Here is a 27,646-nt window from a genome sequence, read left to right as displayed (position 1 = left end):
GTGTATTGGTAGTTTGTGTTTGTGCTTCAGCACATGCCTCTTCCCAGTCCTCAGAGGACAAATTCCCCTGTAGATCTTCCCTCCAGGCTTTAAGTTTCCATAAAGAAGACTCAGAAGATCCCTCTGCTAACAAGCTATATAATTTGGAAATAATTCCTTTTCCAAAGCAGTCTTTTTTATTTCACTTTCCAAAGGGGACAGAGGGGACTGACACACACTGATTTTGAGATGATGTGATAGAGTTTCTCATCTGTAGATATTTAAAATAATGTTTGCTTGAAATATCATAACTGGTGACCAGCTCTTCAAATGACATCAAAAACCCACCCTTTGATTCCATTAAATCTCCTATTGTCTTTAGACCTTTTTCAGCCCATTTCCTGACACCAGGGTCTGCCCTGCCAGGAGGGAAATAATTGTTGCCCCTTATTGGGCTGTAACCTGACAGAGAGGAGGATTTGCCTAAATACCTTTTAACTTGAAACCAAATTGAAATCATGTTTCTGACTATAGGGTTTTTTGTCTTTTTTTTTTTTTTATATTTTGGCTGTTGTTGAGTATATGTACTGAGGAAGGGGGACAGAACAATTTTCAAAATTCATCCAAGGTGGGACGGACTTATCCATAAATTAATACATCATGGTCCTCAACTGAGCTGCCCAATAGTACCAAAGTGGATTGGGGCACCTGAGGCTCTATCATATGGAAGGTACAGAAGAGATAAACATGGCCTCGGTCGCCTGTTATTCCACAAGAAACGTCAAAATATTCTTTAGGGATGGAAATAGGTTGGCAGGAGGTGGCAGTGAAATATTCTGAAATAAATGCAGAAATTTGGGCATTATATTTAATTTAAGGCCATAATTCTTGCTATAAGCGATAAAGGCATGTGGTTCCATCTATCTATAGAGGACGTAATTGAGTCTAGCATGGGGTTGACCCCGACAATGTCGTTTTTATACATGGTACTAACCTAATCCCCAAATATGTGAAAAACACTACCTTTTTGAGTTGGAAAGTATTCCCGGTTTTTTCTTTTGAGTTGAGTAACATTAATGAAGATTTATCTTTATTTACTTTATATCCTGATATCCTTCCAAATGTGTTTATTAGGTCTAACAAGGCTGGGATAGATTTTTCTATTTTTTCCAGGAAAAGAATGACATCATCAGCAAATAAAACAATTCTGTGTTCCTGTTGGCTTATTGTCAAACCAGTTATATTTTTATGAGACTGCAATGGCAAATTATTTTAAATGATTTAGATATAACTCCATTTGTTAATATTTCAGCATAGTGCTCATTATATAGAAGTTTAACCCACCGACAGAAATTGTCCCACAGCCAAATCTTTTTAATATCTCAAATAAATAGGGCCATTCAACACTATCAGAGGCCTTTTCGGCATCCAATGATAGCAAAGCAGTGTCTGGTTTTTCTTCCATATTGTAAAGAATATCCATCACTTGTCTCGCATCATGAAATCCCTGTCTACCTATGATAAACCCATTCTGGTCACAAGAAATTATGTCAGGTAATATTTTCTCTAGTTGTCGAGCCAAGATTTTGCACAGTATCTTTAAGTCCGCATTAAGAAGGCTTATTGGCCTTAGTTTTTCACATTTGTTGCAGGGTTTACCAGGCTTGGGTAATAAAGTTATCAGCACTCCTCTTAATGTGGCAGGGAGAATCCCCTTTTCAAATGAGTCCAGATACATATGAAAGAGAGGGGGTAGCAATTTAACTTTAAATACTTTATAAAATTCTGTTGGCAGCCCATCTGGGCCTGGGGCTTTACTTGTTTTCAAGTGATCTATTGCTGTAGATATTTCCTCCTTAGTTATAGCTACACCAAGGTCTTCACTCGTTAATTCTGAGATATTGGTCATTTGAAGGGTATCTAAGAATAGGTTATGCACTTGTTCCTTATGTGTTATGTCTGAGCTATATATTTTTTCAAAAAAGACCTTAAGGGTTTCATTAATTTCAAGAGGGTCAGTAAGAGTCTGTCCCTCACTGTTTTCAAGTGAGGTAATGTTTTTTTTTCGTTTTGCAGTTGTCGGAGGCGCCAGGCTAGTAGTTTCCCAGGCTTTCCCCCTTGGTCATAGAATGCCTGCTTAAGACGCAAAAGATGTGAAGCTGCTCTAGAGGCAGACAGGTCATTATACTGTGTTCTTAATAACAAAAGTTTTCGATGGAGGTTGGGGCATAGCGTTTGATAATATTCCCTCTCAAGTAATTCAATCTCTGCTGTGAACTCTTTTGTTTTTTTTGATAAGTTTGTTTTGCCTTATAACTTGTAAAGCTAATTATCTGACCTCTTATGTAGGCCTTAAAGGTTTCCCACCTTGAAGAGGGTGATGTTTCATCTTTATTTATTTAAAAAAAAAAGTCAATTTGGTTATCTATGAAAGATATAAATTCTGAGTCTAGGAGCCATTTCTGTTTAAATCTCCACCTAGGAGGGTCTCTCCTCAGTCTTGGGTGTTCATATATTACTGAATTCAGTGCATGGTCAGATATTAATATGATATCGTATTGGCAGTCCTTAATTTTATGTCTCAAATTGCCAGAGATTAAAAAGTAGTCGATACGTGAATATGATTTATGTGTATTTGAATAACAGGAGTATTTTAGACCCTTGGGATTCATATCCCTCCAAATATCCATCAAATTAAGTTCCATCATAAAGTGTTGAATTGTTTGTCTGGATGGGAATGGTCAATACCTGAACTTCTATCTAATTCTGGGTTAATTGTGCAATTAAAAATCCCCTGCTATAATATAGCTACCAGACAGAGATGAGATTGCGAGGAAGAGATTCTGAAAAAACTTTGGGTCATCAGTGTTTGGAGCATAAATATTAATCAGATTTATTTTTTCTGTAATCAGTGTACCCTGTAGAATAATATACCTCCTAGTCTTGACACATGAAATGGTATGGATTTATGGATCAAGATCATAACTCCTCTTGCCTGAGAAGTAAAGGGTGCCGAATATATACGGCCCTGCCACCTCCTCCTAATCCTTGCCTCTTGACCAGACAAGAGGTGAGTTTCCTGAAATAGCTTAATATCGGCGTGTATAGATTTTACCCTAGTCATTATCTGTTTAACTTTTTTCAGTTTTTGTAATTTTCTGCAGTTCCAAGAAGACATTTTAATTCTTAACCCACCAGACATACTGTATAATATTGAATGGGCTTCCCAGTTCCTTCAAATTATTTACAGGCAAAGAAACTAAAAACACTTGGACGTTAAAAACTACATCCATAACAATGAACACTGAACAGTATACCCCTATTAACTAGAGCTCTGTTACCTACCCTCCTTCCCCCCTAGTATACTGGTACCTGTCTAACAGCTAGAGGCTGCTCCACACAAAGGTGAGTATCAGCCGACTGTGCCTGAATACGTTTACCTTCTATCCCCCCCCTGCTACGTAAGAAACTGCATTTAAAAATTTGTCTAATAATATTGGCTATAGGTTTCTGGACCAGCGTACCATCAATATATAAGGCTAATTAATTATTCATCCCTATCAATGCACTGCAGTATGATGATATCGTCATTGTCTCAACCAGGTCCCCTTTCTGCTTTCAGAGTGCTTAAAGTTCTCTGCTTCAGCTGGTTGGTTAAAGATGCAAGACGGACCATTATGTGTCACCAGCAGTTGTGCGGGAGGAATCATGTCGTATCGTAACCCCATGGCACGAAGTTGTTGTCTCACGCTGTCAAACTCTTTCTGTTTTTTGTGAAAACCGGTTGCGAGGTCCTCATAAAATCTCACTGGTTGGTTCTTGAAAAGAGTGTGTCCCTTTGTCCTGGTGGCTCTTATCATAGTCATTTTGTCCTTGTACTTTAAGAACTTCATAATAAAGGTCCTTAGTGCAGCGGCGTTTGATGTACTCTTCTGATCCACCCGATGCCCTCTCTCTAGTGTCAGGGAGGTGCGCAACGGTGCCAAGTTTAGAGTCTCCGGCAGCCATTTTTCCAGGAAGGCACACGCATCCTCTCCCTCCGCACCCTCGTGTAGATTAACCAATCTCAGGTTGGATCATCACGATCTGGCCTCCAAGTCCAGCACTTTCCCTTCATGATCTTTGTTTTTATTTCCAGGGCTTGAACCCTGGATTGCAAACTGGTGATGCTATCCTCTGCTGCCGATATCTGGACCTCCGCCTCACCGACCCGCTCGGTACACTCATTAACCTCTTTTTTCACATTCTCTATTGGTGACAGAATACCATCAAGTTTAGAAGAGAAGTCGGATTTCAAATTTGCAGTCGCAGCCAGTACTGCATCTGAGCCAGCTTCGCCCGTCTTTTCCTTCTTATTCGGCTCACAATTTTCCTCCTCCATTGCCTGGTCCGTGCTTGTGCTAGCTTCGCTATTGTCAATACTAGCTTCAGGGCTTATCTTAGAAGTAATGTTGGATAACTTCGACTGAGTCGGCTTACTAATATTTTTAACTTGACTTCCTTTGCGAGAGAGGCATCACAGCTGTCTTTAGACGTTAATCTCCCTCCTCCCTCATGTATTGCTGTAGTCAATTTCATTTCATGAATGTATAATCAATATTCAATATTTGATATTACATTTAATAAACAAGTTGTGTTGATAAAACTAATCCTTGATTATTTATTTGTGTGTGCACTATTCTTGTACAGAATTCATACTTTCTGCTTAGATTCAATTTCAGGGCCAAGAACCCTGAATCAACAATCACAGTAATAATAAATAGTTTACAGCGTTTAAAATGTTTGTCTTGTAAGTTGCAGTGTTTTTGTACATCTCCGTCGTGCATTCACGTCCCGGAACACTCATACAGCCATGAATCCCTGCTTGATGTCGGCAGAAGCTCGTGTTTGCAACTGAGCCCCGAACTCCGGCACCATTACCGACCCACAACGCTGCGTCTTGCCCACAATGGAAGCACCACAAGCGGAGTGAGAAGCTGCAGAAGAGGGGGAAACGCGGAGGTATCAGAGTGAGGCTAGCGGCTAGCCCACACAAGCCAGCCATCCCCACCATGATACTGGCCAATGTACGCACGTTGGATAATAAACTGGACTATATCCGCTTACTTCAGTCAACTCAGAAGACTGTGAGAGACTGTTGTGTTTGTGTTCACAGAAACTTGGCTCAACAACAGCATCCCGGACCACGCCGTTCAGCTCGAGTGGCTAACTTGCTCCCGGGCGGACCGAGTTCTCACTGAAGGTAAATCACGTGGCAGCGGGCTCTGTGTTTATATTAGCGATGCTTGGTGTCGTAACACTGTTGTGGTCTGCAAATACTGCTCACCGGTAGTGGAACTGATGATTATTAAGTGCTGACCGTTCTATCTACCAAGGGATTTTTAACAGCTGTGCTGTTAGCTGCTGTATATCTTCCCCCAAGCTCCACCAAGATCAGGAATGAGGCATTGAATGAACTGTACCAGCACATCATTGAGCAGCAGACAGCCCACCCGGATGCTTTTCTCATCCTGGCTGGGGATTTCAATCACGCAGACCCAAGGGCTGTGTTTTCTGGACTTTATAAACACATAGGCTTTCCAACACGGGGCAACAACATTCTGGACCAGGTCTTCACCACACGGAGAGGAGCTTACAAAGCCCTGCCCCTCCCCCACCTTGGCGCCTCTGATCACCTCACTATTATGTTAATGTCAGCTTCCAGACCACTGGTTAAAGTCATCAAACCAGTTCTAAAGCAGGTACGTGTGTGGCCGGATGGCTCATCAGAGGTACTTCAGGACTGTTTTAGCAACACAGACTGGAATGTGTTTAAAGTGGCTGCTACTTACAACAACTCCACAGATATTCAGGAGTACACAGAAACTGTCTCTGCTTACATCACCAAGTGCGTTGATGATGTAACTGTCCTCAAGACCATCACCATTCACGCCAATCAGAAGCCATGGCTGAGAGGTGAGGTCCAAAAGCTGCTGAAGGTTAGAAATGCTGCCTTCAAAGCTGGAGACCAGACAGGCCTGAAGACAGCTAGGGCCAACCTGTCCTGTGGCATCAGAAAGGCAAAAAGGCAGCACTCCAAGAGGATAGCCCAATCCTTTAGCGACAGCAGAGACACTCAGAGCCTGTGGCAGGAAATTCAGTCCATTACGGATTACAAACTCCCGCCACAGACCTGTGACAGCACCTCCTCTCTGCTGAACGACCTGAATGGGTTCTTTGCTCAGTTTGAGGCACTAAACCACACCCCGGCACATAAATCCACCCCCTTCCTGGAGACCAGGTGCTCACACTGTCCTCGGACAAGGTGAGGAGTGTAGTCAGCAGGATCAACGCTCGGAAAGCTCCTGGACCTGACAACATACCTGGTCGTGTGCTGAAGGACTGCACTGGCGAACTTGCAGAGGTGTATTCTGACATCTTCAACACCTCACTGAGTCAGGCTGTGGTCCCTGTATGCTTCAAAGCCACCACTATAATCCCTGTCCCAAAGAAGTCATCACCCTCCTGTTTCAACGACTAGTGCTTCGAGCTGCTAGTCATGCAACACATCAGCCCCCCCCCCCCTCCCCCCTCTCCCTGGACCCCTACCAGTTTGCATATCGATCAAATTGTTCGATGGATGATGCTGTCTCCACTGCTCTTACTCATCTGGACAAGAAAGACATCTATGTCAGAATGCTTTTTATTGATTTCAGTTCTGCATTCAACACAATCACCCCCCAACAGCTCATTCAGAAACTGGACAGACTGGGACTGAACACATCACTGTGCAATTGGCTGCTTGACTTCCTGACTGGAAGACCACAGGCAGTATGGGTTGGCAGTAACCCGTCCAGCACCATCACTCTGAACACGGGGGCTCCACAAGGATGTGTGCTGAGCCCCCTTCTGTTCACACTGCTAACCCACGACTGCTCTCCATCACACACCTCAAACCTCTTCATCAAGTCTGAGGATGACACAACTGTGGTAGGCCTCATCAGCAACAACGGTGAGTCACATTACAGGAGCGAGGTGAGCCAGCTGGCCTCTTGGTGCAAACAAAACAATCTCTCTCTGAACACTGAGAAGACCAAGGAGATTGTTGTGGACTTCAGGAGAACCCACACACAACATGCCCCTCTATCCATCAACGGGGCTGCTGTGGAGAGGGTGAGCAGCACCAAGTTCCTGGATGTGCACGTCACAAAGGACCTCTCATGGACCATCAACACAGCATCACTTGCCAAGAAGGCTCACCAAGGGCTCTACTTTCTCCGCAAGTTAAGAAGAGCAAGAGCTCCCACCCCCATCATGATCACCTTCTACAGTGGGGCCATCGAGAGTATCCTGACTAGCTCTTTCACTGCATGGTACGGGGCCTGCACAGCATCTTGCTGCAGAACCCTCCAGCGTATTGTGAAAACTGCTGAGAATATCATTGGTACCTCTCTCCCCTGCCTTCAGGACTTATACAGTTCCTGTCTCCTACGAAAAGCCCTCTGCTTGACAGGTGATCCCACCCACCCGCTACACAGCTTCTTCAGCCTGCTGCCATCAGGGCGGAGACTGCGTAGTCTCAGGGCTAGGACCAGCAGACTGAGGGATAGCTCCATCCATCAGGCTGTGAGAATGCTCAACTCTCTCCCTGCTCTCACCCCCCTCCCACTTTTGCCCCCCCCACACACTACTCAGCAACCTCATCAATTACCACCAATACCCAGCTGTGACTTTGAAAATCAGGCAGGCACTCAACCACTTTAACCAGCCTCCAGGCTTCATATCCCTATATTTGCACACCGGGTCTGTTCATATTGGTACTGTCACTTAAGCTCCTCATCAGACCTAACTGTGACTTTTTCAATAGGTATGAACTTGTTCACTTTATTTAGTTGTTATACGATCATCTTGTACTACTGTTTACTCTGCCCTGTACATCCAGTATCCTACCTCCTTCTATTACAATTTTTTGCACTATTGTTTACACTGATTGTACATCCATTATCCTACCTCCAAATCAGGTTATTGTCTTCAGTCAGTGTCATATTGACTGATGTATGTGAGCTGCTGGTATTGTATGTCCTTCACTTGTCTTCTGTTGTCCTGCACTTGTTTTATGTTTGTTCACTTTCATATATTTATATACTTAGCTTAGTTGAATTTAGTCTATTTTTGTTAAATGTTACTGTATCTTGGAGAAGAGAGTAACATAATTTCAATCCTTTGTATGTCCTGTACATATGCAGAATTGACAATAAAACTCTCTTGACTTGACTCTTGATATCCTTGTCCAAGCTGACATTGGAGCGGTAAAGACTACATTGGCAAGGAAGTTAACCTCGATGTCTGACTCTTGTAATATAAGAATAAGGGTGGTCACTCTCAGGGTGGTTTTTGCTCATCTTGACAGTTTCAGTGCATTAAAAGACTGAAAAGTACAAATGCAATGATGATATATACATAGCAGAGAGCTAATTCTTGAATAATGACTATACTGTAAACAATACTGAGTGAATAATTTTGCCCTAGTACCTAAGGGTGCAGAACTGAACTTGCATTTTCACTCCACTGAATGATCTTCACCCTGAAAATATAATACTTTTTGAGAAAACAGGAACTGATTTCAGCATTAGCGCTGCACTAATAGTTCAACACTGTTCAGGCTTATGTTTCAGCAGTGTTTCCCTGTCCCATCAAATGTGTGCAATCACACTTACACAAAGAGGTGTTCTTTGATGTTCTTTTTTTTCCTCAGTACTCAGAACATACCTCAGAAAGCTGTTAAAGCTGATGAAAAAAAATCAGACAATTATTTCCAATGAATCAAATAAATAACAAATTAAAAGTTTGCTGCTGTTATTCTTTATTACAAACCTCATCAAACAAAAGTAATTTCAACATGTTGTAATTAATTTATTCAGCTGCACTTCAAGTGCCACATGTACGAAAGAGTATCTGAATGAAAAACCTTAAGGTAAAAATAAAGTGATATTTTTTATGTTAAATTGCACAAACAAGGACAGTATTAGCTGTCCTGTGCAATTAAGTCTGTCTTCAAACCGATGTTAAGTTATCCACCCATGTTGTGACAAGTTGGATTTAAAAAATGTACCTAGAGCTCTTTTGTCAACCCCTCAGTCGGAAAAATGCTGGTTTTCAACAAAGGAAAACAGAGTGATGTTAACATAAGAGTCACATGTAGTTATCACAATTATATAATTGGCCTAATATTCAGATATACTTTTATTAATTGAGTTATAAATGTTTTTAAATTTCACTGTGACCCTGAAATGGATGAGGAAAACATGATGATAATGATGATGATGTTGCAAACTTAAATCCTGACGCTTTACCCAGCTAAATTTATCAGCCCTTCACTTAAATTACCATGGCTGCCAACAGATAGCATTCATTCATTGTCTGTAACCGCTTATCGATTTCAGGGTCGCAGTGGGTCCGGAGCCTACCTTGAATCACTGGACGCAAGGCAGGAACACACCCTGGAGGGGGGCGCCAATCCTTCAAAGGGTGCCACGTTCACTCACAGACTCTCACCTACGGACACTTTTCAAATAAGAACCCATGTTTTTTTTTGTGGACTGTTTGTATTTTCTGCACAACATAAGCAGAAATGTCTAAAACTCATCAAGAACTTGACATGTACTATAAGCTCAATGTAATGTATGCACCATTTTAAAGTGAAAGGAAAAATTTGAACATGATGACAGGTCTGGAGTGTAGATCCAATCAAACATGATACAAGAAGCATCCCTATGAACGCCAATTAGAACACGGTGTACCCTTCCCGGGAGAGGGTTACCGGAACCTACTCTGGAGCCAGGCCTGGGGGTAGTGTCCGACGGCGAGTGCCTGGTGACGGTGCAGCCCACGTGACCCGGACAGGCTCAGCCCGAAATGTCAAACAACCAAAACTCACAAGATCCAGAATATGGGTGTGGGGCAATGTCCACTGGGCAAAGAGCGGGGGGTGAGGTCCCCAGCTGGCAGCTGTACAGTTGGAGTTTGGAGTTATCACAGGTGGCACAGTGGCACAATAGGTAGTGTCGCAGTCACACAGCTCCAGGGACCTAGAGGTTGTGGGTTCGATTTCCACTCCGGGTGACTGTCTGTGAGGAGTTGGTGTGTTCTCCTCGTGACCCACGCGTTTCCCCCGGGTGCTCCGGTTTCCTCCCACAGTCCAAAAACACAGGTTACCCTGTGAAGGACTGGTGTCCCCTCCAGGGTGTATTGCCGCCTTGCGCCCAATGATTCCAGGTAGTCTCTTGACCCACCGTGACCCTGAATTGGACAAGCGGTTACAGATAATGGATGGATGGAATGTTATCACTTTGAAAAAGTAAACGATTTAGCTTCCAATTATTGTAAAGTAAGATTTGGAATTCCGCAAGGCTATTTTATATATATTATCATTCACTGTTGTGCAGACGACACGCAATTGTATATTTCAGCCAAGCCCGATGACATGAGCTCACTCCTGAATACCTTCAAGATATTATTTCCTATTTTGAGTCTACACAATTACTCAGATCACAGAGTACTGGTAGTTACCAAAAGGCGGCAGATCCACGGGGTCCACTGTCGTTCCGCCACGTCGCATGATCACTCAATTTTGTCAACAGTGGAGTGGAGGGATGCCAGTGTTTCAGGATGCTCCTGCATCGGTGTGTCCTTCTGGCTCTCTCCTTTTAGTTAAAGCTGTCATAGTCAGATCTGCCAGAGTCATTAGCCACACTATGGAAATGTTAATATTTTCTGCTTTACATTCACCCAAACAGATGAAAACTGATTCCATCCTTTTATTTTTTCTGAGTAAATGAGCGCCCACATGTCTGGCAGGACACTGATGGATGACTGTCAAGCTCCTGCTCCACCCTTCAGAGCAGCTGCCCACACTCCAGCCACAACCAATTGCCTTGGACCCATACTACACAAGTTTTCATGGACTACTAACTATTATTACCAGGAGGAGGCTAGGTCCCCCTTTGTGAGCCTTGGTTCCTCCCAAGGTTTCTTCCTCTGCTGAGGGAGTTTTTCCTTGCCACTGTCACCCTTGGCTTGCTCACCTGGGGTTTTTTACATTCTTTATATGTTAACATTTCATGCCTAAACTTTGCCTTACCGTAATTCTCTGCGCTATACGAATAATTTTGATTTGATTTGGTGCCTCCTGGACAGGAGGCAGGGCTAGAAGTGTCTGGTGTGTCAGTTTCCATTCTCTTGGCTGAAGTCACTGAGGTGGTTACAAAGCTATGCAGTGGCAAAGCCCCTAGAGTGGATGAAATTCGCCCACAGTTACTCAAGGCATTCGATACTGTGGGGCTAACTTGGCTGACATGTCTCTACAATATTGCACGGACCTCAGGAACAGTGCCTTTGGATTGGCAAACGGAGGGTGTGGTTCCCATTTTTAAAAAATGGGAACTGGAGAATGTATGCTAATTATCGGGCATCACACTTCTCAGCCTCCCTGGGAATGTCTCTCCCAGTGTGCTGGAAAGGAGAATCTATCCTATAGTTAAACCTAGGATTTTGGAGGAACAATTCAGATTTCATCCAGGCTGTGGAACTATGGACCAGCTCTTTACTTTATCACAGGTGATTGAGGGGACATGGGAGTTTGCTACTCCACAACAAAGAGATTCTGTGGGAGGTGCTGCCGGGGTTGCTCCAGTGAGCCGCACGGTCCTTGTACTCTCAGAGATTGAGTTGTGTTCATACCCTCTGCAGTAAGTCAAGCTTGTTCACTGTGGGCATTCTGCTGTTTGCGGATAATGTTGTTCTTCTGGCTTCTTTGTACGGAGGCCTCCAGCATTCACTTGAGCAGTTTGCAGCTGAGTTTGAAGCGGTTGGTATGCGGATCAGCACCTCCAAGTCTGAGGCCATGGTTATATCCCGGAAACAGATAGCATGCTCCCTTCAGGTAGGGGGTGAGAACCTACCCCAAGTGAACGAGTTCAAGTATCTCTGGGTCTTGTTCATGAGTGATGGTTAGAGGGATCGTGAAGTTGACCATAATTTAGGTGCACCAGCTTCAGTGATGTGGTCACTGTACCGAACTGTCATGGTGAAGAGAGAGCTGAGCCATAAAGCAAAGCTCTCAATTTACCAGTCATTCTACATCCCCACTCTCACCTAAGGTCATGAGCAATGGGTAATGACCGAAAGAACGAGATTGCGGATACAAGTGACTGAAATGAACTTTCCCCCGACTGGTTGCTGGGCATACTCTCTGTGATCAGGTGAGGATCTCAGTGATTAGGGAGTAGCATGGTGAAGAGTTGCTGCTCCTTCGTGTTGAGGTGGTTCAGGCATCCTATAAGGATGCCTCCTGGACACCTCACAATGGAGGTATACCAGGCACGACCAACAGGAAGGAGGCTCTGGGGTAGACCCAGGACATGCTGGAGGGATTATATTTTCCGGTTGGCCTGGGAATGCCTGGTGCTGGTGGAAGTTTCGGGGGACAGAGATGTCTGGGCTTCTTTGCTCGCTCTGTTGCCACCGCGACCCTGATGGATTAAGCAGAAAAGATGATGATGATGATGATGATGAGATGAAGATGGGAGGCCTTTTTTTTTTTTTTTCTAATAAATGGATCTGTGTGGACGGGGCCTATGTTTGCACATATCCTTACACCTTTTTTAAATAAAAAAAAAAAAAACAATAAAATAATGAAAGTGTTAATTACATTTAAAATATTTTTTCCCATAATTTTACATAACCTCATACTCAGATAATCTTAAAATTCACTTTGGAATTTGTTCTTCTACAAATTTGACACACTGTCTGTAGGGCTCTAGGAATTATGCAAAAATAAATTTAATTTTTATTTTCCTCATGTTTTTCCCCTTTTGTCCTCCCTGAATCAAACATGTAACACTTCTATGTAGATTGTTTATAATATGAATTTATTATATTTGTATTACAGATGAAGTTCTTGATCTCTCAACAAAAAAACACAAGAACAGTAGCAGCATCTCTCTTAAAACCTCCCATGGTTTCTCCCTTGCACCAGCTATTAAGAGGTAAGTGTGAGCATTTGGTTTCATCTCTGTCAACACGTGTTCATTCTCTGCGTTCATTCTGTCTTATTCTCTCCAAACCTGTTTCTATTTTTAGGTAAGCTATGAATTTTATAAGCTATTCTTTTTTACTTTCATTATGTTGGCTTGGAAAAGGCAAATTATAGTTATTTGTAGAAGTATAATAATAATAATAATAATAATAATAATTATTATTATTATTACTGTTAATAATAACATCAACAATATTTATAATTTGATTTGACTATGCTAATTTGCTGTTCTGCATTTTGTTCTATAAACTTTTTCTTGTGTCACAGTTTTTGAGCTACAATGATCAATTTTGCCATAATCAGATTTACATTTTCCAGAAAATTCCCTTTCATATCCACATTTTGCCCCATATGTGTTCATTACATAAAATGCTCTAATTCTGTCCTTTTTAAAGCTACATTCAACAAAATTCACATGGCCAGAGATGGGTACACTGGCAACTGTCATGTCATTCAGTTTTCCTACATCATAATAAATGGAAAATTATTAATAAAATAAAGTAGTATGGAATATTAATCCGTACTAGTAATCAGACAAAACTGTTTTATTCCAGGTTTTCTTCTAAAATGTGTATGCTTGCACCTATACACTTCATTTAACTTTTAATGGTTGTAAATAACTACAGTGGTCAGGTTCTGAGCATTTTTTGGCACATGCAAGATTAGAGGCCTCTATAGAATTCATATATTTACTTGAACATATGAGCAGAAGTTTTAGAATTGAGAAACCGTACTTTATAAGATAACGCTGTATTGCTCCGGATGGTAGTGAATCACTGCAGTGTGATAATGTACAGCACATAGTGCACAAGAGGAGACATACAAAATTACAATAAATAGAGCAGAGATATAGAAGTTGGTTACAGAATAAAAAAATAACTGTTTTACAACAATGCTATGAACCTTATTATAATAAAATGGAGGAGGGTCTATATACATATACAAGAGCAGCCTTAGAAGGTATTGCACTAAGAAACATAATTAATTCATTATAATCGTACACAAGATAAGATGTAAAATATCCTATGCCAATCCATTAGAGCTTCACATAGGGCCCATCACACTCTCTTCCTACCTACAGCCTACCTTACCCTTTACCATTAACAACCGTAAATCCACACTGGCCTCCCTGGTGACAAAGGCTGTACCTAGCCCCACTGGCACCGTTAATGCATGCTCGGTGCCACCAGTTCCATGTGAATTTTACATGCTACCTCACCAACATTCCAGTAGCACCTCTACAGTGCATTTGCCCAAGTAATCTGTGCTCTCCTTATCGACAACAACTGACTAGACCTTTCAGCTGTTTCGGATCACTCCTTCACTGCTGCCCTTAGTTTCCGGCCCCTGATGCCAAACTGCACAAGCAGGAATGTGTCAGACTTGGCTTCAAATCCCCTAACACCTATTTCCACCGGCCTTACATGTGCCTACCACCCACGTTCTCTCATCTCTGCTGCCAAGTCCGCGTACCTCTGCTTCATCCTTTCCAATGCTTCGTCTATTGCAACCTCAAACAGAATTATTAACTCTATGAAATAAACTCTCTTTAATTTCAGAATGCAACACCATGTCTGGTCTCAGTGTAGTTAATGCAATGCATACATGGACCTGTAGTTTTTTACCAATGTCCACCAGCAATTTCCAATCTCATGCTTCACGCCATCTACCAATATTTATAGCCTGTGCACACTCTCGAACACATTCCCCCTCATGCACAAACCCAATCTCTTTATTACTACAACCACTCATCAATTAACCTTTAGGCCAGGGATGGGCCTACTTTTCAGCTCAAAGGCCACACTGGGATTTAAAAATTGATAGGTGGACTGAGATTAATTAAATAACTTATGTGAATTTTTATCTTTGTTTCTGCTTGGTGTATCACAGTCTAAACAAAATCTTTTTAAACTAGCATATGGATGATACTATTTATATGTCTCTATGGTCATTTTATGTTTGTATGTGCATTTACATTTTATTGACTTTTTTTTTATTATCTATTGTACAGTGTCCTTGGGTCACTTGAAAGGCGCTTTCAAATAAAAATGTATTATTATTATTATTAAAATCAATAAAATGATTAAAACATCACTTTCTACAAACGTTAATGGTTTATGTGTGACGTCTTAAACCAACCAAATTGTTAGAACATTCTGGCATGATCGGTGACTCCTGGGGGGTAGCAGCACTTGACTTAATGACAAATGTGACGAATGAATATCTGTAGACCTAACAGACTCTCCTTTAGCAGAGGTCAGTAATGTTTGGTGTATCCTGAATCTAGTGGACTCTAGTGGATATTGCAGGAAAAAGGTGAAATTAAGGCTGTTTTAGGACTATTTTGTAAATACTCAGAGGGCCGGATAAAACCGATAGGTAGGTAGCCCACCACTGCTCTAGATGTTTGCTGTCCTAGATGTTTACTAGCATAAACATGCTATTGCCCTAAGCAAATGATTGTCTCCATGTATACCGACCCTGCGACAAACTAATCTTACAAACTGATAAATATGTTTCAACACGCCAACCACTGTACATAATCTACAATTAGGGTCTTCACCCACCCATGTCCAAGATTGGAAGGATATCGTAAGTTGCTTTCAGGAAAAAAAAATTAATATGACTTGCCTCCATCACCCACAGCTCTTGCCAAGTGACCTTCCGCTTCTTTAGATTCTACCAACAAATCCACTGGCCTGGTTTTGCCTCCTCTTCCTGTTTTCAAATAAAACTAGCCATCATTATCCTTCTATCTATTAATGTAGCCTTACCAAAGGCTTTCCATAAATTACCTGACTCAAGGCCTGCTCTTTCACATTGCACTTGGAAAATCACATCCTAAATCTCTAATGAGCTCCTGGCTATCTGCACCGCCATTTGCGGATTCCACTTCCTTCTCGTTTTTGTGACTGGTGCTGCTGCTTTTACCACTGCATCCTTAGATTCTGACATACTCATACTCACTTTTGCACATTTAAATTCCTCAACTAAACTTGAGTGGTAGCTTCAGTACCCCTATATTTTATATGTAAAAGAATGAAACAAATAGAGGTTCCTTTCTTTGAGGTCGTATCGGTGTGGTTCTTCAGAGCGTCTGCACCATCCTTCAGGCAGTTGCCCCTCGTTGTCTTAATCCTGAAACGTATTCCTCTGGATTTTAGAAATTGTACTTGATATCAGTTTAATTGTCACATGAAGTCTCAGAGTTTGGTTAAAATATCCATTCGATGTTGTACATGGAAAAAATGATCATTTTTAATGTTGGTCCATAGTTTGATTTGATCAGAAAGACAAAGGTCATTCTGATAAGCTTAACAGGAGAGGTCTGATAGACTTTCAGACTTCTAGACTTGACCCCTTGCTGATTGCAGTGATTCAAGGTGTGAAAAAAGGTCCTACGTATTCTTTTGTGTTCATGAATATAAATTAAAATACCCCAACTGCAAGGCTGGAGATGTGTGCAGAGGTCCTAAATGGTCTTTGATCTAACAGGTTAGGCTAATCGAAGGGAGTCTGGGGTGCTCTTCTCCAGTCTTGTGAAATATACAAAAATAATTTTGGCATCTGGATCATACTCGACTACAAAAGTGTATGCAAGCAAGATATTCTGCACATGCACTGTCTAAATCGGGCAGCAGACTAAATTAGGAGTCAAAAGGAGTCAAAACCACCCCATAGCCAAAATATTAGCTAGCTATAAGTTGATTCCTTTGTAGGTAAGGCAGTAAAATACTTTGATTGACATTAATAACAACATACAATGGAACTTTACATACTACACAGAAAGCAGTGCTAAGGGTTTTTTTATTTTATTTTATTATTATTATTATTTTTTTTTTTTTGCTATTCACTTACTATTCAATGCAGCATTAGGCCATTTAGGACATGGCCAGACACTAATGTTAACATGCTGCATGTTTAGAGTGCTTTCTCACAACCTGAACACCCTGCCAAAAACGCATTTTCAGCCATGTCTGAGGTGATCTGGCATGCCTTGATATTTTAACAAATTTCACCTACCTAAAAAAGTTTCTTCCCAAAAAGCTACATATGTTAATATACAGCACAAACCCAGCATCAATATTGTGAGACAAGTGACATGTTGTAATATCATCAATGTCTTGATAATGTGGTCCACAAATGTCACTGTGTGGCCTCAAAACATGCCTGCAGTGATTCCACAGCCTCAGATGACCACTTTCTCACAGTCCTGGTGGATGCTGTCTGTTTTGGACCAGGGTTTTGTACTGTGTAGCGTATGTTGATCATACACCGTGATACCTCTGTGAATATATATTTAATATATATATTTATATTTGTGTTTATAGCGTTGACCTTATTCAAACTCTTATAATCTCTGATATTTGACTTAATGATATTAATTAAAGTTTATAATTGGCTTAAGCAATTAAAATGTTAATAATTAGTTTGAGAATGGATAATAATCAAGCTAAGTGAGTTCTTCAGGAATTTTAATGAACAAACTGTACACACTGTAATTTCAAATAATGAGAGTTTTATTAATAAAAGGAGAGAAGATATTTAATTAACATAGCATATTCTTGTAATCTCACGGCATCAACGCAGGGGAAGCCGATTCGACTTTAAAGATAAGCTAGGCTCTCTGGCTTGTGACTAAAGTGTTGCTAACTGAGGTTTAATTAATTGTAAATTATAAAGGGACTTAATCAGGCATCAGCTCCTGGAAAAAATGTGAGAATTGAGCTAGCTTACTCGTTTGCCGTTTCACCGAGCCGTCGCGTCCTGCTGTTTTAACCTCCGTGTTCTGGGGTTGTTTCTCGTCGTTCCCACATCGTGAAAGACAGGCCCGCTTGTGAAGGAGATTCCCTCCCAGTTGAATTAGAAGCTCTCGGCCTCAGGCGGGGCGGCGTCGATCGAGAGTTCCCCTTTTCGGAAAATTGCAGGCGTGGCTGGTTGCTCACCGGAGTGGAGTGGCTCCTTCAGAGTGTTAGCTCGTCTCGTTGCTCGGTTTTCCAGGAGTAATGCCCTCAGAAGTCAGCTTATAACGCTAATATATATATATATACTTTCAACTAACCTAAAAGGGTGATATCTTATTCTGGCCATGAATAAGTTTCACCTACTTTGATCACTCGTGAGATCAAACTTCGATTGGGCGATAAAACATAAACACGATTAAAAGAAAAGAAGATATACAAATCACTCGACGTATTAGTAAGGCTTCATACTCTAGCTAATTCAAGACGTCTCTTGTGAGCTTTTGGTGAAGTCTTTAAGGTTCTTCTTTGTTTCGTTCGTCGACGTGAAGAAGAAAGCGTCTCGCTTTGCAGAGGAGAGGAGGGGGAGTTTGAATCAGCGATTCACAAAGAGTGGAAATTTCGCGTATCGAAATTTCTTATACATTTTAGTAACATATAACAATGAGTATCCTGGATTATTAATATCAAACATTTACATAAGATTTCATCCTGGGTACGTTGTGTTTACGTCCCAGTTACAATGATACGTTAGAAGTATTAATTCTAGTGTTAATTCACTTTCCTAATCAGAGACAGAACTTCTTTTCATGGTTGACAACAGTAATACACATCGTTTCATTAGAAGGTGGACGTTCATCTGAGGATACAGAAAGTGACATTAATACATATTGTTTATACACATTAATCAGAATTTGATTTCATTTCCGTTATTGTTTAGGCGACCCCGAGCGAGGCGTAGTTTCACCAGTGTCCATTTGGGGTCGCTGTTGGTCCATGCTGTTAGTCCGTTGCGGATGGTTAATGAGAGGTCAAACCGAGTTCACCCCTGCTAACCATTTGTTGATCCCTGCAAGCGATAATGACGAGACCCTTAGGCGCCACGCCATAAAAAGGGGGCAGTAAAACTCCCCACTCTGTTTGAAGTCTCTGTTTCTTAAAATCATCATGAAAACTTGTTATCTTTAGTTCCTGAGGGGAGGAAGGGTGTCGGGGCCATGTGTCCTGGAAAGTGTCCTTGATGTTAGATTAGGTGTGTGTGGGGGCTGCAGGGTCTTTGCACCCCTGCGGTTTGTGCCTTGGTCGCAGACGAAAGGTCCTCTTCAGAATGGAAAAGTTTTAATTCAAAACTTTTCATTTCTTCATTTTGATCTCGTTATCTCGTTGTCCGGTCCATACTCCACTACAACTGTGTAGTGAGGAGTACAAGGTTGTAGTTGAATCGGCCTAGTGGAGGGAGAGCTGTGGAGTTGTATGCTCTTTTAGCATTAGCATACAAGTCCTTGTGCCTGCTTACTCTTTCCTGCCCTTCACAAACTGACTGAATGTGGGCAGAAACAACATGGCTGAAGTCTCAAGACACTGTGATAGATGCACTGGGACTCTGGTTCTGTGATGGCAATTGTTCTACAGTACAGTACTAAATTTGATCTCTGCATTTAACCCATGTGGGCAGCCTCCCTCAGCAACCATGGAGCATTTTGGAGATTGGGTGCCTTGCTCAAGGGCACTTCTGGCATGGATGTTCCTGCCGGTTGTGGAGATCAAATCAAATCTATCTATTAAGGCAAAGCTACCTGCCTTTTTTTTTTAGAATGATCTTGTGTTTTTAAACTTTTATAAATATTTGCTTACACAGCTCTTGCACCAAATTGGTCAACAAAGTGCCCTTACCTGAATAATGCCATTAGTGATTTGGTCTTTGAGATTTGAGCATTTGTTTGGAGTGAGGAATATTGACTGTATCAGGCATTCAAGGCATGCATTGGTTTAAGGGTAATGTTTAATGTGGTGTATTTAAAGTATCACTGGATTAAATGTATCAGTTGGTTCAATATATTTAATATAGAAGCGCATTTAAATGGCGATGTTAATAATTGTTATTTAAATTTGCTAGCTCTCCAGTCTGTTTGAGTGCTAGAAACTAGTCTGATGTGTTTACCACTAGAACTACCAAACCACTGCCATTTGGCAGTTATACATTTAAATCCCAAAGAACTGCCATTTGGCTGGTGTGAATAGCTCTTCTTGCCTCCAGTGTTATGTAAATGAGCCATCAAAGTCGTTATCATTATCGTTCACGCTATCACCCATCACACCCATCACTGTTCACTGTTACCTGGTACTTGCATATTTCGATCTAATGGCTGCAACAACAACATTTTTAAAATAAATATAGAACCCAGTTACCTCCATCGTATATATTTGTAATATTGTACTATAGTGAGAAATGTTTATTCTATTTTATTTCACTCAGCATGTAGCCAGATAGGCTATTTATTTTGGTGCAGTTTATTATATAAAGTTTATGCACTTTATTAAAACGTTTTCCTATGTCTGCAGTCATCTTTCTCTTTATTCTAAAACTGACACAAAGATATTATTTGAACTATAATTCCAAAAAATCTCAAGTCTAGTTTGTACTAATTTTGGATTGTTTTCTCACTGATGATTGGTCAAAATAGCTAAAGTTCAGATTTTTTAACCATTATTTTAAGTAATTTTTTCTTTTGAAAAACTGCCAATAGGTAAAGATATTTTTACATAAAGTTATACAAAAAATAACAACCCTCGGCTACTTGTAAATAAGACATTTTTACTTAAACTTTTTTAAAACCCAAAGTAAAAGAATTTTATCAGGATGTTTTAAGTCAAAATATTTCACCCCATTGGCAAAAAATGTTTTTTCTTGACAAGTAAATATGACTCAAGTTAAGATAAAATACTATTTTTGAGCAATTTTTACTTAACTGATTTTTTAATTTATATTTTTCAAGGTTTTTGTAGGTTTCACATCAAATAATATTGCATTAGATCAACAAATATAAACTAAAAAGCTTAAATAATTCTTTGTGTGTATTCTAAATAAACAAGTATTATTTCATCATATTTTTTAAAGATTATAATAATAAAAATAATAATAATAATTATTATTATTATTATTATTATTATTATTATTATTATTATTGGCAGCTGAGAAAACTGCCAAAGTACCAAAATAATTTTTATTTGTTGAGATATTGTCCATATTTGCCCTGAACTAAATTCCTGAAAGTCTGGGCCTGCTGTGGCTGTCAGAGCTTTATCAGTCATACATCCCAAAGCTTAGAATATCAAAAATATGTCCGCCTGATGCTACAAATTTATTTTGTCACAGTAATATGACATAATAAATTAGCATCAAAATTGCTAACAGACACCTCACACTAACAATCTGTGTCAAGATATCTGATGTGGGAGTATGATTTCAAGGCTGTACATTGAGAAATATGAAAACCTCAAGTGATTACATATTAGAGTAGCAAAGGGTCTTTAGAAAATAAAACGACATACTGAATATGGCTATGTCACATAATTACTGTTTAAATGCAACTGAAAGAGGCACTGAAAAAAAACCTAATAGCAAAATAGCTATATAGAAAGGGTTAAAATCAAGGGTTTTTTGTCAATCTGAGTCAACCCCCCCCCCCCTTAGCTTAATGTACATAACAAAAGATGGCCTAATGGGATACAAATTACCCCCAGCACTGCCATTTGGCTGTCTCTGGTAGAAGGGGTCATGTGGAAATCCTGGTAATTCTAGTGTTAAAAAGCCCCAGTGTTTGTAAATGTATGAAAAGACAAACATAAAACTGAAAAAAAAAAAAAAGTTTGTTCTGGTATGCTAGGCTTTCTCTCTCTGCTCATGCCAGAGGCATATGGATAGAACACCAAACGTTGAAAAAGCATGAATCGACCACCATAGGTGGGTAATATAGAATTATTTTTGCTGATTCGGATCAGATACGGTCACTTAAAGTCTCCAAACTTGGGAGACAGCTAACTGCATTACTGAAAGTGCTAGAAAAATCAAGAACTTGAGTAATGAATGTTTTTCAGTAGAAATTCAAACAGTCAATAAAAACTTCATGGCTTGTTAAACTTCATCTACGTACCAACAGCTGTTGGTTTTTTCCCCTTAAACTCACTGTTCTACCTTAAGAGACGGTTAGCTTCTAAATGTGAACAAGCAGAGAGAACTGGATTACCCAAAATTGTAGATGTTCTCTTTAAGTGGGTTAAAGCAGCAATGGATATAAAATGACCATATGTTTTAGGTAGCTGTTGTTTTAAACAGTTCGGCTCCGATGAACCACTGGTAGTTTCAGAGTTGTAATTTTCACATTCTCTGCTTCATAACTTTATTTTATAAGATATTAGCTTTATGAATGTCTTCTATCCATTGGAGTGGTCTAATTTATGTAAGTATAAAGACAAATAATGAGGAATCTGCCTCAAGCAAACCATGTGTGATCCTTATTTTAAAAAAAAATCGATATGCATTTTTCATGGTTATTATAAGGGGCATTACACATTATCATGCAATACCATGCCTAACCATTAATTTAATGCGTTATTCAAGGTAATGGACCACTGTTTGACACAATTTTTGACACTTCGGATTAGTGATCGACCGATAAATCGGCCGGCCAATTAATCTTTGGCATTTTTTATATAATCGACATCGGCCGATATATTAGCGCCAATATTTACACAATGCACACAGGCAATGCTGTGGGCAGCTCCGTCATTCTGGCTTTTAGAGCACCCCTTGCGTCCATTTTGTCATCTTACAGGCAGACATCATTGAGCACAAGTACACGAGTACAAGCCTCCAACCTGTAGCTGCATGCCATCTCATCAGAGAAAACGGTATGAATTATTTTCTATTTTTCAGCTCTCACTATTTGTTACTGGCTGCTCTTTGTAACATACACTTAATAATCTGCTATCATAAACGACTGAGTTGATAGTTGTAACCTAGAAACCCAGCATTATTTAGCCTCTTATTTTGCTCATTGGTCGGCAGTGCCTATAAAATAATAAAAATAAAAAAATCACTCATTGTTATATCCGTCAGTATATCTCAAGTACTACATGTCCAAAGTCGACAGTTAATGTACCAAATTAAAGCTTAAAGTCACTGATTTTCATTTATTTAATCATTTTATATATAATCCCACTCGATAAATAAGTATTTTTGCTGTTATTGGAAATTGTTATGAAAAAATATTAGTGACAGTACAGATTTTCTGATTTTTCACTGCACCATATTTGAGTCAATGTGAACATATCATACACCAATTGAACGGGCAGACTCTCTGGACTGGACTAAGGACTAAGGAATTAAAGCCGAAAAAATAAGATATTCCAAATTTTAGGTTTCTTCCTCATCAATGACAAAACCGCTGCTGCTTGAAGCCTGAGGGGCCCACAAGCGGCTCACACACAGCGTTAGCACAGCAACGCTTACCTTAGATAGTCCCCTTCAAAACGAGACTAAATCTGAGTCTCTCTGTCAAACCGTTTGTGAGTAATCCTCATGTTTGTGTCGAGTACTGGCCGAAAAAAATAGTACACATTTTCAAAAAATAATTAAAATATGATCCCAATGGACACATGTCATTGCAGCGTTGCTTAGGCGCTCAGCTTTCCAACGACATGTCGATCAAGTCTGTAGACCAATCAAGGGCAGAGTAATGGTGATGCGCACCCAAGGAGGAGGGACAAACATACAACAGAGCGCATATGTTTTCAGTGCCTAACAGACCCAGACACCACGAGAGAGATTCAAATGGTCCTATTTGGCAGCCACAAGCCCCACAAACAATAATCAAGCCAATAAACAGGTTTCAAAGCTTAGATGTCTTTTACTAGTTACATTTCTCCCACTGAGGACATTTAAATGCAGCAGGGGGTGTGGGGGTGGTTGCCTTGCTCTACAGCCAATCAGAGTGCAGCTCTCGCCTTTTAACACATCAGTCATTTAAAGGAACACTGTACTCGGTGAGAAACAAGTGTAAACATCAGAAATAAACTCAGTACATCAGAATAAAACACACCATAACTAAGGGTTTTTACTGTTTATTGAGGGTAAATCGCCACTTGGTGAGGGACAGGAGACGGGTTTCTCATAGTAAAGAAAAACACTAAGATGTTGACATTAGGTTTAGACAAAATATATACACTGTATATACATCGGCCATCAAAAAACCGGTAACGGGTTGATTAGTACTTTGAACATTTATTACCCCAATATTTCAAAAAGGACTAATAGTTACTCTCGTAGTAAGTTCATTATTGTTTGTTAGACACAAATATTGCCCAAAATGGCTTTTCATAGCTCAAACATAAACCATGCAATGTATATTTGTAGTAAGTCATAAAATTATTTATTTATTTTTTAACCAAAAAACAAATTTCATAGTTCAAAAAACACTATTTAGACTTGAATAAGTATCAAAAATAAATACATTTGGAACATTCAGAACATTTTCTGGTAAAGTTCTACAAATAAATCCACATATGTGGATCACAGTTGATGTCTCTAAAGTCATTTACAGTGTAAAAAAAAATTCTAAATTTAAAAAATATCTAAATTTTTTGCCATTTAGGAGTCAATTAGAAGCATATGTAAACTTTCTTAGGGTCAAACACCACATATGTTTCTACTTTTGTTTCTGTGTCCTTTTACACAAAAATCCAATTATTTTAATTAATTCTAAGTATTTAGAAAGTAATAATCATTCAAATTTAGCCATGTTATTTCAGACAGAAATTCAGAAAAATACCTAGAGGCTAACATGGACTTGTAAGACAGCGGTACATTTTATGTAACCACATATTTAAGGGACCCCCCCCCCCCCCCCGTGGGGCTGTTGTTGTTTATTTTCATGGCTCCACTCTCCCTTATTACTTTGCAGATCAATTGGTGTGTTCCAGATGTCAATTATACCTACTTCTTTAACAATACTACTTTGTAATTTAAAATCTAAGTATTTCTTAAACCACTAAAATATTCAACTCTGTATTTTTGTCTTAATCAGGCATTCCCTGTTTGCTGATCAAAACTACCAAGACCTTGATGAGGAAGATAACCCACCACAAAAAATTATGCAGGATGGGAGTTCTGGCTCTGTGTCTGTCAAACCACCACTTGCCCGCTCGCTTCTTATAAAGGAGGAGCTCATGAACCCGAAGCATCTATTCCTTGGACAGCCTTCACCTCTTTCTTTGGCCAATTTGGAAACTGTGAGTCTGCTCAACCACAATCAGACACATCCTGTTGTTTTTCATGATAGCTTGTGGGGCAAACCTCAGTTAGATGATTTATTTAAGCTCAAACAAGCAAGCAGCAACCTCAATAATTTAAAGGACTTGCCACTTTTTTTTGAAAACCATGGCTCACTCACCAAGAGTACCAGTGCCTCACATGGCAAACCTCTTGATGCCATTACAATTAAGAAAGAAGCTGGGAACTCTCCTCCAGTTGACTTGAAAATCCCACAATTTAGGGGCATGGATCTTCCTTGGGATTGTCATTCCAACACCTCTGATCTCTATAGTTGTAGCTCCATGAGAGTGACCAGTGTCCAGTCAGAGAATTGTCTACAAAGGAAGCTTAGGGCTATCCTACCCAAACAGAATCGTAGGGCAGGCTTAGGAGCCCTACTTGATGGAACTGCTGTAGGTGAGTACTGGGGCTCAGATGCTGACCAGTCAACACCTGCACCACAGTATTCAACTTCTGATCCAGAAGCAGATCCAACAGGCTCTAAACAGCCACGGAAGAAAAGAGGTCGCTACCGACAGTACAACAGTGAGATCCTTGAAGAGGCCATTACTGTCGTGATGAGTGGGAAAATGAGTGTTTCAAAGGCACAGAACATCTATGGTATTCCTCACAGTACCCTTGAGTACAAAGTGAAAGAGCGGATGGGCACATTGAAGAACCCACCAAAGAAGAAGCTTAAACAGATGCTGAGGATAGAGGGACAAGACTCTGGGATCACTGCAGAAGCAGAGAACCCATCAAAACCAACTGGTACTCTCAGCACAATGGAATAGGATGTATTACAAGGAATGGGTAACCTACAAATGAATAACATTAAATAAAACACTCAATGTAACAAAGTTACTAACTGAGAACAGGACAGGGCTTTAATTGTGCCAATTTACGTTGCGTTATCAGGGTGAGCACAACTGCAGGGATCAAATAACTGGGGTTTTAAACTGTTTTTTTAGATAACAAATGCTTATGAAAGCCATAAGTGAATCAAATCCTGACATTTTGTTTAAAAAACAGAAGCAGGCCAATTAATTTGCCCTTACTTGCCCTATTCCTATGAACTGAACAATACCATTATTGGACAGTATCCAGTTAAGTTGAACAAAACATATGGAGTGCAAAGGGTGAGCAGAAGGTTTTAAATGAGCCCTTCAAAATCCCTTCAAAACTCCTTTTCTCATTTTCAGAACTCCTCTCTCACACTACTGAGCTTGTGGTAGAATTTACTGAGTATATTTTAAAATATAAGTGTAAAACTAAGTAAGTCAAAAAAAAAAAAAAAAGAGAATGTTGATTTCAGTATATATAGCAGGGAGAGAGACACCCTCACACACTATATAATTACTGTCATTAGTTTTAACTATTTATATTCTGCAACACTGCAACTGATTTAAAGTTAGCCATGTTTTTTTTTTTTTTAATGGAAATATTGCTTAAAAATAGTAATTCAGGGATGCATGATTGCTTAAAATCTTACTTTAAGAAACTTACTTTTACTTTTGCGCTTTCTTTTGCACTGTACTTTTGGTCTGGTGACTTCCAGACAACAATTCTGCGATAAGACCTTATTACCTCGACATAGTTTGCATTACGCACTTAATATTCTGTGTAGTTATCTTTGTGAAACAAAAAATAGTCACTTATAAATCTCTTTTGGGGTTTTTATTTTGGTTTGTTTTTGCACCCATTTTAAAAATGTCTGCTAATTTTAACCACACTAACAGGAATTTATTTTTTGTTTTCTACATAAGTGTGCACATTTTACTTATCCCTTTCCTCATTGCTGCTTTAAAGTCATATATTGACATTAGTATTTATAAAACAGACATTTTTGTTTAAAAGGGGTAAAGACTGGGACTGAAAAACTTAGGAAGGGGGAGCTTATTTTTAAATTATTCTGTTTAAAAAGCCAATCCTGACAGAAAACCAGTTTTTAATCTCTAGATAATTCATTTTCTTTTTTTTAAATTCAGAGCAACTGAGAAAACAATGACTTTGTAAGTATTTAGAAAGAAAAACAGACCATCCCAGTCAAATAATTAACGCATACGATCAGGACAGAAATTTTGTCATTAAATATACAAAATCTTATTAGTATACATAGGAAAAGTGTCATTTGTTGAAAATTCATCAGGAATCCTCTGACAATAGCACTTTGTTATAAAAGGAACATGTTTGGAAATATGAGCTTTTATTAGTTGTTGCAGCAGCAAGTCTTAAGAAGATGCATGAAATTAAATGAAGGAAAGTCAATATTAGTGTCTTAACACACTAAAACCTCAGCTCAGATCCAAACATATTCTTTTCTTTCAGTTACCTCTCAATATACCCTGGTTGACAGCTTGAATTCTGTAGTTTTTCTAATATATTGTCACTGTTTGTTGTCCACTTACTCTTGAATTACCTCTTGGCTGATAGCCCAAAACAAAGTAGACTTACATATATATGGAAGAGAAATGTTCATTAAACTGGGTTTGTCTGTTTATTTGTTATCAAATAGTTGCATTCTATGTAATGGAGTTT

At 39.7% G+C, this 27,646-nt stretch overlaps 1 protein-coding gene across 4 annotated transcripts in view; it reads left to right on the top strand.

Moving 5' to 3' along the window:
* LOC136677692 (ligand-dependent corepressor-like) overlaps positions 1–27,300 on the top strand; it is a 111,093-nt gene extending 83,793 nt beyond the window's left edge. For all 4 annotated transcript variants that reach the window (XM_066655285.1, XM_066655284.1, XM_066655286.1 and 1 more), the window contains 2 exons: positions 12,908–13,004; positions 24,882–27,300. In XM_066655285.1, the coding sequence (XP_066511382.1) occupies positions 12,908–13,004; positions 24,882–25,902 (1,118 nt within the window). In that variant the 3' untranslated portion in view covers positions 25,903–27,300. The remainder of the gene's footprint in view (positions 1–12,907; positions 13,005–24,881) is intronic.
* The last annotated feature ends 346 nt before the right edge of the window (positions 27,301–27,646 follow it).

The sequence above is a fragment of the Hoplias malabaricus genome, chromosome Y, assembly GCF_029633855.1.
Source record: "Hoplias malabaricus isolate fHopMal1 chromosome Y, fHopMal1.hap1, whole genome shotgun sequence".
Lineage (NCBI taxonomy): Eukaryota > Metazoa > Chordata > Actinopteri > Characiformes > Erythrinidae > Hoplias > Hoplias malabaricus.
The sequence above is the reverse complement of the archived record's forward strand: the minus strand, read 5'-3'. Positions and strand labels throughout refer to the sequence as shown.